Source organism: Trichosurus vulpecula, chromosome 3 (assembly GCF_011100635.1).
Source record: "Trichosurus vulpecula isolate mTriVul1 chromosome 3, mTriVul1.pri, whole genome shotgun sequence".
NCBI classification, from domain to species: Eukaryota; Metazoa; Chordata; class Mammalia; order Diprotodontia; family Phalangeridae; genus Trichosurus; species Trichosurus vulpecula.
In genome coordinates, this window is record NC_050575.1 from 282,508,879 (window position 1) to 282,529,663 (window position 20,785).

Here is a 20,785-nt window from a genome sequence, read left to right on the forward strand (position 1 = left end):
AAGGTCTGGCACGTAATAAGTACTATTTGAATGTTAGGTTTTTTGTTACTATTGGTGACTTGTCTCTTTGTCTGTCTATCTGTTTGTGCATATGCATATATGTTTAACGAAAAATTTCAAATGGATCTTTGCTATAAGTTGAAGATATTTTGCAACTCTGTGAAAACACAGCCCATCTAGACACTACCTAACACCAAACTATTTCATCACATATATACCCCGACGGCACTGTACTTGTTTGTTAAGCCCATGGCTTTCTCCTAACTATTATTATGTGAAGAGCACAGTGCTCTGTCCTTCCTTTATGTTATGAGGCATCTGGAGGCATAGTCAATAGAGCCCTGAGCCTAGAGTCAGGAACATGTGAGTTCAAGCTTAGCCTCAGACACTTACTATGTGATCCTGGCCAAATCACTTAACCCCTGCAGCCCCAGTTTCTTCAAGTGTAGAATGGGGATAATAATAACCCCTACCTCCCAGAGCTGTTGTGAGGCTCAAATGAGATAATATTTACAAAGTGCTTGGCACATAGAAGGTACTTAATAAATAGTTGTTCCTTTCCTTCCTTCCCCTTTATGTTCCAGATGGTATCCATGACAAGGCACGTACAAAAAAAAATCTCCATTCAAGTCAGAGAGTCAATGTGGCCTAATAGATTGCTGGCCATGGAATCAGGAAGACAGGGCTTCAATTCGAATGCTGCCTCTTACACTCTGTGTCACCCTGGGCAAGTCACTTAACTTTTATGAGCCTCAGTTTCCTCATGTGCAAAATGGAGATCAAAATATTGGTAGCGATTACCACATAGTGTTGTTATGAGACACAAAATACAAAATATACAGCATGTTCCAAAAGTCTCAGTGCAAGTTCTAAGTTTTAGCAACTTAAATGTGTCCCACTAAGAGTTTTGGGACACCCTGTATAAAAAGAGGCACATAAATGTCAGGTATTATTATAATAATCATCAAATTTAAACAAGTGTGGATCCCAATGAGAGATCTTTGCAACTCTGTTGATTGCAGTCATCTATTCCAACAACAAAACAAAAGTTTGAATATAACACTGGCATTAATGCTCATGCTATAATTATAGAAGTAGTTTCACATTAAACAGAGAGTGTGTATACATACATACACACACACACTTAATGTATACTTAAATACTCTGCATGTGTATGTATGTGTATATGTTAACACTACTTTAAGCCTAATTCTCCTAGCCAAAAAGATGTAGAACTTACAGAATGAAAGAAGAATTTTGTGTGACCTTGGATAGGCACATAACTAGGTCAAGCTAATAAGGACCTTACCCCAGGATTCCAAATTTAGAGGATACTGATAACATTTGCAATACTTTAGTAGTATAGAAATAACAGAATTGAATGCCCTTATTTTCCCTTTGTCCTAAATCTGTAATTTCCATTGTATTGTAGAAATCCCCAGTGTGGATGTGTGGATCTGTGTACAATTATAGAGATTAGTAACTTGCCCAAATATTAGAGCATTAGAGAGTTTTATAGCAGCAATGAGAACTTAAATGACTAGCCCATCTACACAAAAACAGCATGCTGGGGCAGGATTTGGACTCCTGCCTCTCTAAGTCCAAGTTCAGTTTGCTATCACCAAATGTGTACTGCCTCTCTTAGCAAGTTAACTAGTTAACAAGAATAACTAATTAAAATGGTAAACAACCACGTAGCATGAGCTCCTCTGTATCCTCGAGTCTTATCTTCAATCCAATGGAATCCCTTTCCTGTTGCTTATTCTACATATGATTTGTGGCATTGGCTGTGGGCCATCAAATTCCTAGTGACAGCGCTAAGTTTACATAACTACATAACAGAATAAGACCTTGGATTGGCATATCAGGTCTACATTTGATTTGTAATGTCGTGCTGCTATAATTTTTCTTCTTTAGAAAATATTTTTATTGATATCTTTGTTTTTACATCATTTGCATTTTGCAAGGTAATCTTCCTCTCCCCCGCCCCCACCTCCCAAAGAGCTCTTTATAACAAGGAATTTTTTTTAACAGGGAAAAGAAACAATTTAGTAAAACTAACCAACAATTAGAAAAAGTCTGACATAATCTGTAGTATTCCATACCCATAATCACTCTACCTCTGCAAAGAAGAGGAGGTAAATTCTCATATCTCTTCCTTGGAATCGAGCTTAGGTATGATCACATTGAAGGATTCAATTTCAATTTTTTATGGCTATTGTTGTTGACATCTGTATTGTTATGATCATTGTGTGTATTGTTTTCATAGTTCTGGGTTTTCTCCCCACTTTTTATCGCTTTATAAAATGATCCCAAACTTCTCTGTATTCGTCAATTATTCCAGCATAGCCATATTGTATATATTCATGTACCACAATTTGTTTATCCCTGTCACAACTAATGAGCATCTATTTAGTTTCCAGTTCTTGCTACTAAAAAAAGTGCTGCTATAAATGTTTTGGTACATATGGGCTTTTCTTTTTATCATTGACTTCCTTGGGGTACATGCCTAACAGTGGAATATCTAGGACCAAGGTATGGACATTTCAGTCTTTGAACTTTCTTTGAATAATTCCAAATTGCTTGCCAAAATCATTGTACCAATTTACAACTTTTCCAACAATGCATTGGTGTGCCCAACTTTCTAGAACTCTTTCAACACTGGCTACTCCTGTCTTTTGCAATCATTGCTAATTTGCTGCTTGTGAGGTTGAATCACAGAGTTGTTTTGATTTTTGGTCCTCTTATTATTGATCTGGAAGTATTCTTCAAATCACTGTTTCATACTGTTGTTTGAAATTCTTCTGTGAACTGCTAGTTAATATCTGTTGACTACTTATCTACTAGGGAATACTTTTGATTTTACGTATTTCTATTAGTAATAATTAATATTAGCAAAACCTAGTATTTATATAGTGTTTTAAATTTTTCAAAGTACTTTACAAATATTATCTCATTTTATCCTTATAAGAACCTTGGGAAGTAGTTGCTGTTATTATTCCCATTTTATAGATGAGCAAACTGAGGCAGGCAGAAGTTAAGTGACTTGCCCCAGGTCACATAATTATTACGTATCTGAGGCTGAAATTAAACATAGAGCTTCATGACTGTAGGCCCAATACTTTATCTACTGCAGCACCGAGCTGCCTATATACTTTGGATATTAAACTCTCATCAAAGATATCTGATTTAAAGAATTTTCCCGGCCAAATGCTTTCTTTTTTATCCTAGTCACTTACTTTTATTTGTATAAAAGCTTTGCAATTTTATGAAATTGAAATTTATATATTGTATATTTGTAATCACTTTTATTCCTTGTTTGGTTAAGAATTCACTTCATAGCTGTATCTGTGAAAGGTGTCCGATCTGGTTCTCCTCCATTTTTTTAATGGCATGACCTTTAATATTAAGGTCATATATCCATTTTGAATTTGTTATGGCATATAGGGCAAGATGCTAGTCTAAATCTAATTTATGTTAGATTGCTTTCCAGTTTTCCCAGGAATGCTTATCAATTGCAGTGTTTTTGTCATAGGTAATTTGTGTTGTGGGGTTTGTAATATATACTGCTATTGAGTTCAGTCATTTCTGATTCTTCCTTAGTCTATTACCTTGATCATTTGATTGGTATAGCACTAAATCTGTAAATTAATTCCAATAGTTTGTTATTTTTTATTATATTGACATGGCTAAGCCACAAGCACAAAATATTTCTCCAATTATTTAAGTTCTTTATTTTCATTAAAAAACATCTTAAAATTGTATCTATATAGGTATTGAGAATACTTTGGTAGACTGACTTCCAGATGTTTTTTGCATTTTGTAGTTCTGTTGAACGGGACTTCCCTTTTTATTATTCTCATCTGGATTTTGTTATTGCTATATATAAATGTTGTTGACTTTAGTGGATTTATTTTGTTTCCTGTTTCTTTTTTGAAGCTATCAATTGTTGCAATTCATTTCTTTTCTGATTCCCTAAGATTTTGTAAGCAAACCATCATGACATATAATCATAATTTTTCTTGTCTCCGTTCATCATTTCCTTAACCATAAAACATGGATCAAGACACTGGCCCAGTTTATGGTACTGGTTCAAAGATCAATTCATAAGTGCTTATATTTTTTATAACAGTGAAGTATAAGCAGTACCCTTAGTAAAAGGCATAGGTTCAGGATGTTGCTTGGGAATGGCAGCTTTGGAGCCATCTTTATCATAACATGTGCAGTAGCTAGCAATGCTTTTGGTTTTAACATAGAGCATAACTTTGTAACATATTTCAATAGTGCTTTCAAATGTATTAAGTCAAGTCCATAACACATTTATTTCCAATTTTATTAGTATATTTTGGCAACAGAAGGTGTAGCCAACTTTACATTTGCAATACAAGAAAAAAAGCTGATGTTTATTAAAAGCAAACAAAGATGATACATGACTTCACTGGATTGGTATTGCCTCTGCTAAATTGCACAGGATTCAAGTATTTTCCTTTAAATCACAACTTATGAAGTATTTATGCATAGATTTCCCCTTAACAGAGAGAGTAAACCCCACATTTCACCTTTGGATAGTAAGACAGACATACATATCCCAAATATACATTTTAAAAAGATTTTGGTTTAATTATTGCCATGCTCAGTGATTTCAGACAGAGCTGAACCAAGATGTTTTGTGTCTTTCATTGAATATCAAGTCAAAATGGCACAAAAAAAACATTAGAAAGGGGGAATCAAGGAGTAAAATCTGCTGAGGTAAGTGAAGGAAATCCTTCTTGCCTGGCAGATAAGATTAACAAAGGTAGAAAAAAAAGGTCGTGCCCTGTATATACGATAGAGACCAAAATAAAATTTATTACAGAAAAAATATCCTTTTAAGAGATGAGTAAAATCAGCAATCTTGTGAAATCTTGTGTGAAAATGGCTACCTTATCCTCAAGTGGAAACTGAGTGTTTTTATCATTTCTAAATTGACAGATCCCAATTGAAATAAACTCTAAAAGATTTCCATGTTTCAAGAATTTAGGCTTGGAGCCAGAAGGAAGAGTGCTCACAGGCCTTCACTTTTTTATATTCCTAGGTTGAAGGCACCATTTCTTTCACTGTGAAAAGTGAAGGAAGTAGGTACAGCCTATTAAAAAACATTTACAGACACTAGACAGTAGTGCTTTCCTGTTTTCTTCATTATACAATGGAAAACCAAAGAAGGAAAAAAATAGGAAAGGGTTTTCCTACATGTGCTAAAGGGGCCATTATGTTTCTTTGGAATTGCACTGATGTTTTTCTCCAGTTTCAGTCTCTGAGCTATTATTATGAAATATCCATGGGCATGTAAGTGCTGAGACCATAAGTACCTAATAATAACACCCATATTCTTTTTTAAAAGCTCTTATATAATAAAGTATTGAGGTTTCTTACAAATAAGACTGTATTAATAGCAGGGAAAGGATATTTGAATAGCACATCCAACTGGACATTTACATTAAGGGGAAAAAGGTGAATACTAGCCCAATCAATTCAGCCAACATTTGTTAAGAGTCCAATAAGTGTAAGGTACTATGTTAAGCACTGGGGGTACAGAAATGAACATTATCAAAATTCCTGCTCCACAAGGCTTATAATGCACTCATAACGAAAGCGTATATCCTCTACTCATGCAGATGCTTCATTATTGTTCCAAAGTAAACATTTTATGCTTAATTAATCAGAAGTAGAAGTTAAAATTATTATTATTTACAATCACCCCTTCTTTTTTACATAGCAACAACCCTGCAGAGAATCACAGAATCCTGGGGCTAGAATTCACTCTGAGAGGTCATTTTGTCCATTTCCCTGCCTGATATCAGAATTACTTAAATCATCCACTTAATGTGGTGGGAATAAAACACATACACACACACAACATGCAACATCATGGAATTAAGACTGAGATGATTGAATCTTTGATAAACTGAAGCCAGGAACCATATACGGCTCTATTGTGCCTTTAAATCATTTGGTTAGACTAGGGCATATTGGGGCTAAAAAGAATAACTAAAAAGAAACCACAAAGCATTTTGCTAGACTATAATAATGACAGAAAACATAATTGACATTTCATATAATTATCCTGCTCTTAGTTCTCCTTCACTCCAAAACCCATGAGAGGTATTTTTTTTCACTCTTCTAACTTCCACCACCCCTCCCACTCCCCAAGGGGAAGGGGAGAAATGAGGAATGGGGTAGGGAGGAGTTAAGATTTTTCACATGAAACTAAAGCAGTCATTAATGGCATATATTTCTGTATGCAAAATTTTTTCCTCTTAAATTATTTGCTCTATTGCCATGGAGCAGTACTAGATTCAGATATAGACATAGAACCTCTCCAACAGTTTTCCACCCCCAATCTGTATAGTCAGCAAGATCTACCTTTTCACAGGTATCCATCCTAGTGCCAGTTCCCCAACTCTGGTCTCCTTCCTTCTACTCCCTGGATCATCAGGCTTAGAGGACAAAAGTATCTATCCTTAATGTACCCCCACATGACTTAATAAGATTATAAAGTGTGTTATTTCATAGAGCAGAAATATCTTTGGGGTTTGATAGAACTAAAAAGCTTTGTTCACAATGGTCTGCCAACTCATTTTTCCTCACAGCCAGTGCCCTCCACACAGTAGGCACCTAACAAATGTTTCTTGAATTGAAATCACTTGAAATCATATAGTATAGATTGATGGTTACACTCAACTCTGATATGTTTGCCTAGGGACAGTTAATGTGTCCTCCCCCCACTTCACTGCTTCCCCACACAAATACAAATTCTTATGAAACCAAGAAAATGGATAAAGAATGGAGGAGTAGAAGGAATTGAGCCTATTTTAGGTTTGTGGAATAATTTTTAACAGTCCTGCTGCTTGATTTCTTCTAGGCTCTGGTGATGGATGCTCACATTAAGATTGAAATTATTAAATACTCAAAGGAAAGCCTAATGGATATGGCCATGTATGGACTTTGAGGTAGTCTGATTGCCTACCTAGTTCTTCCCTTCCTACAGGCAAATCAATGGTCCCTCTTTAGCTAGAGAATAGAGAGGGTTTTACCCGCCCTCATAGAAACCTTTAGAAGACTTCCTTCTATCTATTTTCTATCTAGCCTCTGACCTGAAGATCAAGGAGTAGGGTGGTCCTGAATCATATTCCATTATATTACAATAATGAATATACTGTAATGTGTACTAACAATTGAGTATATGCCTCATGACAGCAAATTAAAACCTTCTAGGAGCTTAATCAAAAGCACTCATTGTGATAGGAGTCTCAGTGAAAAACCTTCCTTCATTATATAATGAATGTCATTATTTCCAAATGATTTAAATTAAGAGTTTGAAGTGATCTTAGGTACAATTATTGCATTGGATATTCCTTCTAACATGAGTACAGAATCTGGACACTAGTGCAATTGGCCTATTTCAGTTTGAATAGCTGAATTATCAAACTAATAATTTTGTATCAGATGACTAAAATCTTTCTCCTTGTGGTCAATTTGATTGTGCCACGTGGCAACTGTCAAGTCCAGTTATAAAATATTGACAACAACCTGGACAGGTTGGACTACCCTATCTGAAAATTAATAGAAATCTCAGTGGCCTACTAACCAAATCATCTTAAGTTACCTTCAGAAGCACTACATAAAATTAATCTTCCTTTCTTATCCTCTCCATTGGTTTTTCTTCTTGAAAAATAAAAATAGAAATTTACATCAATATTTTAATATACCACATGAAATTTTCCTCTCAAGGCCCTTTACTTGACTTGTTATGGACTATCCAAGGATTTCTGGGACTCTTCCCGACCTTTGAGATAGGTGATCCTCTCGGGCAAGTTGTGAAGAGATGCTAAGACATATTATTCCTAGAAGCAGGAAAACAATTTTGAAATGTCTTAGAGAGTGTCACTTTCTCAGGTCTCCTAAGGCACCAAGGTGTCCCAAGCAACACATTATATTCCTGTCGGCTGCTCAGATGACTCCTCCTAATAATGAGGGATATCAACAAATATCCATGCAGCCTGGTAAAAATGCAGGCAATCGTTAAGAAGCAAAAGTCTCTGTACATTCTGGTGGTATGTGGAGAAGAACCTTTTAAGCTGGTTAATTTTAAAATATCATGGTTATAAATTACATCTGCTTTGAAATAGTTTTCCTATATAAGTTTTCTTTCCAGGTATTGCTTTTTCATAAAGATTCTTTCACTGCATCAGAATGTCTGTCATTTTAATTGATAAAATTAAGAACTTAATTAAAAGAGTGAAATTCGGCAAAAATTTCTTTAGGAAATCTATAATGCCATGAGATTAGCCACCCTAAACTTCCAACTGATTCCATGCTTTATTACTGTTCAACACTTCCTGGCTGTAATATCCACCATAAATGACAATTAATATGTTTTATTTTTAATACAAATTTCAAAATACTTCCAATATTTTCTATATGTACTGTCACACTACCTTATGGAATCAGCTGAGCGAGGTTAAATGAAAGAATTATAAAATCAAAGACTAGTGATGTATTATGTTGGCTTTAATATAGTGACAGAAAATTGATGGAGAAAATAACCACCCACTATGAAAGCAAAGCAAACTTCAGGTTTTTGTTTGTTTGTTTGTTTTCTTATATCTCCTTAGATTTTTTTTCCCACCTTTGATCTATTGTTAATTAGTATGTTTCTCTTTAGTGGTAAACTGAAATCTTGCTATCAGTTTCTTCAAATGTATTATGATTTCCTGTCAACTGCAGATGTTTATGATACAAAGCTCTTATGTATCACACTGTCCAGATATGGATATGCTAGGAAATGGTGAAGAAATAAGTCACAGCTAGTTCAGTTAAGTCAAGGCTACTGGCCAGTTTGTCTTCTGAGAACTGCTAGCAAAGAAGTTCATAGTCATAGGTTTAGAGCCTGAATGGACCCCAGAGGTCATCTAGTCCAACCCTCTTCTTTTATATACACACGCATAGTAGATAGCTGAGCTGGGATTCAAACTTACATTCCCTGTCTCCCAAACCCTGTGCCCTTTGCACTACACCATGCTATCTCCCCAATCTTCTACCCACTTTAAAAATATATTTTGTTTTGACACATTAATAAGTTCCCAATGAACACTTTCTGTCCCATAAAATTTTGCCACATAAAGAGTTGAACAAAATCATCTAATATAGTTATTGCAACTGGAAGACAGTAATATCATGTAAGTTTCCATTCTTATTGTCAAGCATTTCAGAAAGAGAGAGAGAGAGAAAGAGAGAGAGAGAGAAAGAAAGAAAGAAGGAAAGAAAGGAAGAAAGAAGGAAAGAAAGAAAGGAAGGAAGGAAGAAAGAAAGAAAGAAAGTTAATTTTACCCTCAGTCACCAACATTTCTTTCATCCACTTTTGAGAAAGGCCCATGGGGACTTATCGAATTTCCCCAAATAAATTCTTATCCCAGATATGAAGCTGACATCTACCCACCCACCCTACATACACACAGACATGTACACATTATGTAAATTCAGTTGAACTTCAGTAGACAAATTGGCCCCAGGCACAAGAGAAAGAAAAAAATAAAGTATAAAAGGGATGCTCTTCACCCAGGTGAATCACTTATCTGGGCAGCTATAGTCAGGGCTCAAGCAAAAAGGAGTGGTTCCTTAGATCCCTCTAAGAGCATGTTCATGAAGGACCCCTGACAATTTATCCCTATTGCCAAACCGCATTCACCAATATGTGGGTCCTTGGGCTGAATTCACCGTGTAACTGAACATTGCAATAAAGTTCAAGCCTAATGAATTGTGACCTTATTCTGCTGCCACATGGCCTCAGTGCTTTCTAGAGATGCAGGGACTAAATCTGACCTAGCCAGGTCTGAAAATGTCCCAGGGGCATTGCTTAATTGGATCTTTTTTATTTTTCTTTCTTTAAACCTTTGGGGTAAACATTTAAAAAATAGCACCTTTAATTCACTTAAAATAACTTCTCCCACAAATCATAAGGTTCTGAATAGATTTGAAACCAACAATTTGGGAAAGAGGAATCCTACACAACTATTAAGAAAATTCACTTCATACATGCCTATCCTAGTGAGTTCCTTCAATATCCAACTCATGCAAAACAAGCAAGAAAATAGACATTTATTTGGTAACATATGCAGTGTTAATTAAGTGCTCTCTTCAATACCAACTCTGACCTGAGGGACTATTTCCACTGTTATAAAAAAAGAATTCATGGTTTTCATCCAACCGGCTTTTTTTAAGACTACTGAAAAGAAATGAAAAGATTAAAAAAAATAATTTTTAACATATAATTTCTCCTAGCCCAACCTCTTCTTTTTCTTTCCTATCATGAACAACTTCACAAAATGCTGGTTGAAAAAAAATTCAATTAAGCCCCAACAGAACATGAAAAGGGACAGTGGATGCCTGCTGTTGAGACTCATGAAACATTTATGTAACCACAGAACCAAAATCCAGGTCCCCACAAATTCTGTCCCTGGTTTTAAAGGTACTGTGTATGCTGCTCACTCATAGGAAATAGATGTAAGTCCAAATCATCTGCTTTGAAAAGAGAATTGACACAAAAAAGAATGTCCCCAGAGCACAGGTTTACCATTGTTTGCTTCAGTTCCAGTTCCAAACTTGAGAAGCATGCTGACATATACATGTATGTGTGGGTATATATATGCATATACACATGAATGTATGTATGTGTATATACTTATATATTATTTTAAAATGTCATTTAAAGTTAATGATGACAATAGACTGAAACATAGATTGTCTTGGCAAATGCTCTCAATGCCCATAATTCGTTACACAAATATAGGTACTGGAGTCCATTCTTATTGTGTGTGGACATATACCCAAAGAACTATGCACATATATTTATATATTCTTTACATGTATACACACATATCAAAATGCCCATAATACCCTTGTGTCTGTAGCAGTTTAATTTAAAGTACTGTTCTGACAGATTGTTCATTGATTGTGGTAGCTTTGTCTCCTGACTTCGGTTTGATCTCTGTTGGGGTTCATAGCCTCCTAACAAGAACACTTCCCTCCCACCTCCCTCTTGTTGGCTTCCCTTGCCTCCATCTCCTCCCTATAGATTGCCAGGCTTTACCTGTGCTCATTTTCTACTGCCCTGGTCTCAGCCTGCTCAGGGACCCAGGAGTAGCAGTCAGCTGCATTCTGAGGGGACTTCTTCTTCTCTGCCCTTTTTGCTTTCTTCTTGCGATAGAACACTAACCCCAGGGCCATAGCAAGAAGAAGCAAAGTAGCTGCTACTGTCCCCAAGATATAAAACAGGAGCAATTTCTGATCATCAGTGTCATCATCGCTTCCATTGGTCAAGGATTCTCCTTTCTGTGATTCTTCATCAGTGGCTATCATTGTGGGGTGAAGGATGCTGTAGGTCACCTGAATTCTTGGTTTCCTACTGAATGTAGGAGGCCTAGAAGGGTCTTGAGTGATGGGAGAATTAGTCTCTTGGGAAGGTCCCCCCATCGTAGGTGCCACATTATAGGGAATGCTAGTTCCTGTGGTGACCTTGGGTCTCTTGGTTGTGTCCAAAACTGAAGGAGAAGAACCACTGTTCTCTTTTTCTTTCCCCTTTTCCTCTTCCTCATTTTCCATTTCATTCATCCTCTCTCCTTCCTTCTCATCCTTCTCTTGGTGACTGCCATCTGGAAGACCCGATACAGTGTGGTTGACAATGCAGGAGACACCATCGGGTGCTAAAGTCCATCCTGGTTGGCAGCCACACAGGAAAGACCCTGGTCCATTGTAGCAGAGGCTTTCACAGGGGTTTTCTGGCTCATCACATTCATCCACATCCTGGCACTGGGTTCCATCTTCCCCGGTAGTCTTGTAGCCCTTATCACAGGCACATTGAAAAGAGCCTTCAGTGTTGATGCAAAGCTGTGCACAGGGGGAGCCGTCCCCAGCACATTCATCTACATCCCAGCATTCCATTCCATTATGGCCTTGGGGCTCATAACCTGGGTGGCAGGTGCAATGGAAGCTACCAGGAGTGTTGACACAATTGTGGGCACATGGGGATCTACTACACTCATCCACATCATCACAATCCAGACGATTTGGAGTGGGCTTGAAGCCTGCAGGACAGTGACACTCATAGTGCTGTCCAGGACCTCCAGGACTGCACTTTGCCTTTCCCCTGCATGGGTTGGGATGACACGGGTCTCGGGGGATACAGGACACCAAGTCGTCTAGAAGACGGTATCCTGGACGGCAGCCACAGAGGAATGAACCATCCCCTCCTTCTAAGCACTCCTGCTGGCAGCCACCATTGTTGAAGGCACAGCCATGATTCGGGGAGGCACAGAAAGGGCCTGGGGTGCCCCAGTCAAATAGGTTGGGGCTTCGTTCCTTGCACACGAGGTAGTGACTTCTTTGTTCACCTCCATACCCACAGTTCACATTGGCTGCTGAGGCAAAAGGCACAGCAGCCAGGGAAGTGCTACTGGCCCCAAAGGGTGTTGTGTAAGTCACTTCACCAGGCCCCCCAAGGGCCACAGGGTGGCACATACCTTTGAAACTGAACTTGCACACGTAGCCCTCAATGTTCCTGACTGGTGAACCTGGTGTTCCACATGGACTTTCTGACCACTTGGGGATCGAGTGGGCAGCAGCAAGTGAGAATGAAGAAACATCCACAAGGAGGGAGGCGCAGCGCTTGGAGATGCACGTGTTCATGGGTTCCTTATGCCAGTTGGAGTAAGATGTGTTCTCACCACCTCCAAGCCAGCTGAAGCCCTTCAGTGGGTCATTGGGGTCCATACACTTGCTCTTTTCCCGTTGAAGCCCAATCCAGAATTTGACTGTCCGGGCTGGGGCCTCCCTGTCAGGCAGCTGGGCCAGGGCTTCTTGGATATGCTGGGCCTCTTCTTCACTCTTTACTGTGGCCAGGTTTCCTCCATTGGTACTGCAGCCAAGCTGGGCCTCAGCAGCACTGAGCTTGCCCCAGTGGGCAGTATAGCAGGCAGTCCCAGCACACACAGCAGCTGCCTCCTCCTCCTCCTCATTGCTGGCCCTGGCCCAGTACTTAGCACTGAACAGCATCTGGATGAACAGCAGCAGGATCAGTGGTGGGAGCAAGGCTGTCCCCATCGTGGCTCCCAGCTTTCTCTCAGCAAGAAATGAGGTCCAGACCAGTGGCTGCTGCCTCTGCTTACACTTCTGGAGCTCCTATCTCAGCCCCCAGCTGTAGAGATGGGATCTAAAAGGCACAGACTCATCCACTCTGAACACAAAGGAGAACCAAAAGGCAGCTGGTGTTTCACGTCCCCTTGACCCAAGGCGCATCCTGTGGCTGTTGTGTTTCTTATTTCTCACCGGAGATGGGGGCTTCCTGTAGAGAACAGTTGTGTGACTCCTGTTGCCTTCATGATTTTGTTGTTCCCAAGTGGAGCTACTCAGCGTCTCTTTGTCCCTGGCTAAGTCCTGTGGAAAAGCTGCACTGAAAGGGGAAAAAAATGTAACCCAGAGATACTGTACTTTATTTTGGCTTCATTTTCTGTCCCATCTGCATGAGAAACTGAACTGGCATGCTGCTATCTGAATAGGGCTTTTTTTGGGTAAAGAGCTTAGAATTCATATTCATTGGAGGGACTTCTGCTAACCCGTAATAGTATAAAACAGCTTTTTGGTTCACAAACAACCCCGGTACCCTGAGTAGGGAGAGTGAGGTGGGGTGAGGGGAAAAGAGGTGGCCCTGAGATCTTGGGGCCCGATGACATGGATAGTCATGATTTCAACCTTTTGGGGAAGAAACCAAACATTTCTTCTGCATGTCTCATGTTCTCAATTAACACTGAGAGCCTTATCGTTCATCCCCTCCATGAACTTTAAAAAGAGAAACAAATCTCTAAATAGGAATTGGGCCGTGGGAATGTCTGAGTTCCAAATTCTGTCCCAAGCCGTTTATGGATTTTAAACTAAATTGGATTATGTAGGCAGTTTGCAAGGCTGTCAGAATCCAGTTTATTAAGTCTTGAGGAAACAGGTTGTTTGACAAACAAACATCCTGGCAAGGGGAAAAAAATTCTCCTGGGCTTGATTTTCTTTGGGCTCAAAACTGATGACTTCAACTCAGATGTTAAAGCTATGTGGTGGATTTGGGAATCTTCTGGGTAGAGTATCAGAGTTGTGTGAGAGCAAAAGAAACGGCAGTTGCTACAGGAATTCCCCTGTTGCGCTATAATTAGCCATTTAATTGCTAAAGATCCCTGCCTGTCTCCTCAGTTATCGACACACACACGCACGCAGACACACACACCCCCTAAATGAAGAAGTTGGATTTCCCATCACCCCTCACCCCCCACCCCCACTTCCCACAGCCTGGCAGGTAAAGGTCTGGTTCAGGAAAGGCAAAGTTTAATCTTTGCCTCAGTATCCATAACCACTCCTAGATATACATGTAATGCTGACAATATCCGTTCCCTGCAGATTCAGGCTGAAGCATCCCTGTCAGCGTCCGTCAGTTCTGGCCCTGGTATGGATGAAAGGAGTGCCTTATCTCCTCTTTGCCCAAGAGTATGCATTTCTTCCCTCTGCTGAAAGAAGACAAATCGAGGTCAATAAGATCTATATTAGCCACGTGGGATAAAATCAGAAATCTGAATTTATAACAAAAAGGAAATAAAATAAAATTATTTTAAAATAAAATAAATGCAGATGTAGCTCTTTTCTGAAGGGACAAATAGACAACATGCGAAGGAAGAAGTAAACCCTACATTTTTCTAACCCCTCACTTAAATATTGTTCTCTCTAAGCAAATTTAAACTTGCTTTAAGGGGAGAATACCACGTTAATCCTAGTGAACAGGCAATGGTAAAGGAGCATTAATTATGATCACATCAGAATTCTGATTGAGTTCACTCAGTGTTGAGTGCAGGGTGCCCCAAAGTCTTAAGCGGTTTTAAGCTTTAATAGCTTAGAAATGCAACAAAAACTGTGGGAACAACTTGTTTAATGGAAGTCACCACGATCTTCTGCTCTGCCCTTCAATGGTGTACACTAGGAGCACCGACTTAGCAAGCCACTTGGTATTCATTTTGAACCCTAGGTCCTCTTTAGGGCAGGTTTTTATAGCCAGATTTTCCTCACCTACTAGCTCTGAACTTTTCTTCTCAAAGAGCTTATTCTACACTTATCAGAATGAGATCCAACAGGTAGGAGGAAGAGTGACTCAAAAAAAACCCCACAGTCTGTAAACAAGAAAAACATTCATTCATTCATTTCACTTATTTTCTCATTCAACAAATAGCAATTGAATAGGTACTGTGCATAATAATGTAGGAGACAGGAGTTCAACTTTCTGGTTTTTATCTTGAAAGGGAAGAGGGAATCCCCAATCTCCAATCCCAGTGATACAATGCTAAATTATATTGCAAAATAATAGATGGAAACTTGTTTGCCAAATTGATTCACTGACTGTTGAGAAATATCATGAAATATTCCTGTTCTACTTCCTCATCTCCCAATCCCCTGATATCTTCTTACTTTTGCCTAACTTTCCCCACTAGTATCAACCTCTTCTAGGTTCTCCTAGCAGATCTCCTAGCCTAGGAAAACCACTGCACAGTAGCTACCCGGATGCTCCTTGCTATGCTGTCCATTCAAACCCCTCAGGCGTGGGAATGTATCACAAAGGAAGCAGAAAAAGGTCTTTATATGGCAAGCAGAACCATGCTTGAAGATCTTGGGGGTGGAGAGGGGAAGGAGGCAGGGAATCACCTCGTGTAGTATGGCTCAATTTTTAAAAGGCACTTTGGACAAAATACAACATGGAAATTCCAAGCCTTACAGCATTACCCTTCCCTTTCTAATGATGATTCAAGAGGCTTTATTTAGAGTGAAGGTTGTATCAGCTCTCCCGGAGGAATAAATAATTAATAATAGTAATAATAATAATAATAATAATAATAATAATGATAATACACAGCCTTTAGGACCATGAAGATCCTTGCTCAGGTACTCACTGATCTCTACGTGAAAGTCGCACTGGATGAGTTGAGTATTACTATTAGAAAAATGTGGTTTATATATGTGGACTTATGACTGTTACGCACTTTTATTTTTACAGGCTGAATGAACACTGAGCTGCTTCTAGAAATCACTACTTGCCAGGAAGGGGTTGGTTTGGTCCTCAGCTGCTTACAATAAGTCTTGATTATTCAAAGGAATTATTCAGTGTGGATCACCCAGGCCCTTGAATAGAAAGCTGATGTAATTTCATGGACTTGGAAGTTCAAGTCTACAGTCTGCCTCTTGCCACTTATTGTGTGACCTGAGGCAAGTTACTTAGAGCCTCAGTTTACTGACTAATCAACAAGTAATTAATTAAATAGTGACTATGTGCCAGACACTATGCAAAGAAGTGGGAGTCCAATGCTATTGTCTGGATAGCATTCCCTGTTGTGAGGGGGGGTGGGGAATGAAATAATTTATATAAAGTGTTTTGTAACCATAAATGTTAGTCCTTATTATTGCTACATTTAGCTCCTGCTCCCTTCTGTTGTCCAACTTTTAACCATTGTCATACTCACTGGTTCTGGATCAGAGGAGGAGAGTAGAAGGGGATGAAGATGAAACTTATACTTCATCTTTAGAATTGTAACAGATTAGAAATGATTGAAAGGTCTGCCTTTCTTGTCCAGCCTTAGTCCCCTTTGCACATAGGGCCTATTGTCCTTTTCTTGAGCCAGTCCATCTTTGAAAACTAAAGGGCTCACCATTAGGCTCCTCCCCAGGTGGGAAGCATTTCTGGGCAAGAAAAGGTTCCTATTTACCAAAGGAATAAGCATGTTTATTAAACTGTTTCTAGTTATGCTGACTGATTTCTCAATAGCTTTAACTTGATTTCTTTGAGATAAACTGCTTATTTTCTTAGCCGTATAAATATTTCTTATAGCACTATTTACTTTGTTTCCAATTACAACTGATTTCAAGATAATATATTTCTAAATTTATGTTTTAAATTTATTATATATGTCATGTATATAATATATTAAATATATATTTATAATATTTGAGATTTATACAAAATGTTTAGTGGGCAGCTATATATACACACATACACATACGTTTATGTGTATGTGTGTGTGTGTGTGTGTATGTATGAGTGTGTATGTGTGTGTATAGTGAATTCCAGGATATGCTGGTGGGTACTGACTTACATAAGGAGAAGTGCAAATTACCAAAAGGGCAATCTGTCAGCACCAGAAATTAAGTAAGCAACAAAGGAGGATAAATGCTTTCATGGATTCTTATCCTAAACATGAAATTCTCAGTTATCTCTGCAGACCAAGTATAAGCTCTTAAATCCTTTTAAACGTGATGATATGGATGTTGTTCACAAATAGTGGGGTTTTTTAGTGGTTCAAAAAGCTGCCAAGATAATTTTACTATATTTGGATAATATTATCAAATGAAAATAAAATGATCTAATTACTATAAAGAAGTGCCAAGACCCAATTTTGAATAAAAGTAGACATTATCAATTGAGCATCAGCTCAAAAGAAATCATTTAACTCTAATGGATAAATCCATTTTTTCTTTTTTAATTTTATTGCTACCTTTCATTCATCTATCACCTGCATTTCTGATTATATAGGTGGCTTGCCAACCCCCAAAGGAGGTTAGAGTAATTCAGCAGAAAGGGTACTGGACAGGGAGTCAGAAAACCTGGATTCTAATCTCAGCACTGTTACTTATGAAATATATGACCTGAGACAAACCATTTAGCCCCTCTGAGCCTCAGTTTCCTCACATTTAAAATGAAGCACTTGGATTAGATGACCTGCTAATTCCAAACTCCTATGGTTATAAGGAGGAAATATGTAGGCTATTTTAAGTAAAAATCACAATAAATGTTGAGAGAGAAAAAGAACAATGTACTTTTGCATGAAAATGCTGCATATCCACATCTGTGTAATCAAGGACAGAGCTGTCTAGGTGAGAAGAATAGAAGGAACTGTGTCTCCTGAAAAGGAAGTCAACAATCAAGACAGAGAATGAGTTGTGGTCATCATTACCATTGGCTTTCTCCAATCAAGACACCAACATCTTAGCAAAGACCAAACAATCTAGCAAAATTAGGAATAGAATCTCCTGCACCCGTGCTTTTTTGCTGCTTTGGGGCTCTGACATTAAAACCTGTTTGAGGGTACTGTTCTTCCAGCCAAACTCTAATGAACAGCTTAGTCTGAAAATTAAGGGGACGGGGGAATATTTTTAGCTCCTATTGAATAAAATGTATGCTTATTTCAAGCTCTTAGAATGTCTATACTCTGCAGTCCATGAGGCAGGCTGTCATCTCCTGGAAAGATTTGACTAACTGAGCTGACATATATATTACAGAGGCTTGGATAGTGGCCATGTCTCACTTTTTGCCTGGACATTTGACCACTAAAGATACACGTTATCAGAGGTGAGTAGGTCATGAAGGTCAGTCATTGGTTCTGAAATCTGTTTGCTTCTGTGTTGGCTAGTTTGAAAGGCTGGCAGTGCCAGGTTGCTCTGCAAAATCTTATCTTCCCAATGGCACCCTGTATAGCCTGTGTAGCTATATTCTGTAGAGGAGACCCAAAATACTATCCCTGTCCCATGGCATAGTGGAATGAACACTTTGGTACAAATGAAGAAAATCTGGGTCATAGAGTCTCTAGATCTTAAGCTGAATGAGACCTTAAGGGTCATGTAATCCAATCCCCCCCCTTTTATAACTGAGGAAACTGTGGCCTATATAGGGAAATGTTTTCTTCGGGGTCACACAGGTGGGTGCTAGGACCCAATGCCCCTCCAGTTGCCACTATGTATGAAAGTGGGCAAATCATATAATCACTCTCTGTCTCAATATCTTCAACTATAAAAAGAGAATAAATAAGATTAGGTCTCTCTTCTTCGCAGGGTTGTTCAAGCATGAAATGAGGCAACAAGGGAGGGAGGGAAAGTGCTCCAGATTAATTATGATACCCAGCACCTTCAGGACAACTCATAGTTGACTATATTGATCTTAGTACAATTCCAAATTTTTAGACTGAGTAAAAAAAGGATGTCTTACAATCTGATACACACCATTTAGAAACTTTTTTGGAGGGGAAGTGGGGAAAGACAATTCAAGCAGGTAGGTATTTTTGGAAACAAAAATAAGTGTTTTTATAGAAAAACATTTAGTTTCTGGAAGGGACCCTAAAGAATATCTAATCCAATTCCTTAATTTTACAGATGAAGAAGCAAAATAGCAGAGAGGTTCAACAACTTTTCCAAAGGTTGCAAAGTTAGGAACTGTCAGGGCTGTAATTTTGACTTCATTTTTTCTGATTCCAAATCCAGTCTGCCACTTTGATGTAACAGAATTGAGACCATCAGAGAATTAAGACAATAGTGGGACTATTACAGTAGTTTCCCAATTGATTTCCCAGCCTCCAGATTGTCCCATCTCAAACCTCTACAATCCATCATCAACTAAAGTGGCAAAGTGATATTGCTTAAGCATAAATTTGACCGTGATACTCCCAGGATCAATAAATCCTCAAGGGTCCCTAGTACTTTTAGGATCGAGTACTCCTCCATTTGGTGTTTGCTCCACTCTACCTTTCCAGGTTTACTTTCTATTAGTCTTCTTCAAATACTCTTTGGTGCAGCCATCTTCTCTTACTCTCCCTCACACATGGCATGATATCTGCTGTCTCCATGCCTTCAGACAAACTGTCTCTTGTCCTTCAAATGTACTTCCTTCATAGTATCTTATCAGTATCAGCCTCTTAGTATCTCTAGTTTCCTTGAAAGCTCAGCTCAAATGGCAACTTGAGGCATTTCCTGATAATTTCAACAGCTAGTATTTCCCCTCCCTCATTCCCCCTGCCCCTGGAAAAAAACGGTTACCTTGTACTTATTTTGTGATTTTTTTAAAATATATTTATACATCTTCCCCAACAGAATGTAAGTTCCTTGAGGATGGAGTCTGTTTAATTTTTGTCTTTGTATTCCCAGTACTTGACAGAGTACCTGACACACAGTAAATGTTTAGTAAGTGTCTGTCGATTGACTGATTACAAATCACTGTGTGTATATAGATACAGCCTTGGTATCTCAACTTCATAGAAAGAGGGAGTTCTGTGGTCCTGAGAGTCTGGCTAGGAATATTACAATCCAGGATAAAGTGGACAAGAGAATCAGTGCCTCCGAATTCCTAAAACAGTAAGCTTTCTAGCAGGCCATACTTTCATACATGTGACGTATGCTCCCACTGAAAATAAATAAAATGCAATTACCCAGAGTGACATTCCAGAACTCAGCAGGGATTAACTCTAGACTTTGGGCAAGGTTCCCAAAGGCAATACTAGGCCAACACTGATAATCCTAGAATAAGCTGTGTAGACTTTGGGCTATCCATGCAGAGTAGATGAGACCCTAGCCTGTAAAGTTTCAAACCAAAAGAGGCAAAGAGAAATGGGTAATTTTGATAAGGGGTCGCAGACCATGAAGGAGAAATGATTGAATCAATTAGGATTTAGGTCTATTCAATCTAGTGTTTCTATGAAACACACACACACACACACACACACACACACACACACACACACACACACCTTGCTGCAAATCTGAATCAAAGGAAAAAGTATTTGGCTAGATGATCTCTCCATAAACTTCTGATTGATTTTCTTCATCTCTGGGTGACATACTAATTTTAAGAAACAAATGGACGAAGTTTCATTTAAATAAACATGGAGAAAAGACAATCTGAAAGTGA

The 20,785-nt window shown here is 38.6% G+C and overlaps 1 protein-coding gene across 1 annotated transcript; it reads right to left on the bottom strand.

The window, feature by feature from the left end:
* Positions 1-9,305: 9,305 nt before the first annotated feature.
* Positions 9,306-13,317, bottom strand: CD93 (CD93 molecule). Its single transcript, XM_036750258.1, has one exon. The coding sequence runs from the start codon at positions 13,135-13,137 to the stop codon at positions 11,125-11,127; it is 2,013 nt and encodes a 670-aa protein (XP_036606153.1). The 5' UTR covers positions 13,138-13,317; the 3' UTR covers positions 9,306-11,124.
* Positions 13,318-20,785: the final 7,468 nt, after the last annotated feature.

What these genes read in the sequence shown, in the direction of transcription:
- CD93 (XM_036750258.1), bottom strand. Translation starts at nt 13,137, where the DNA reads ATGGGGACAGCCTTGCTCCCACCACTGATCCTGCTGCTGTTCATCCAG.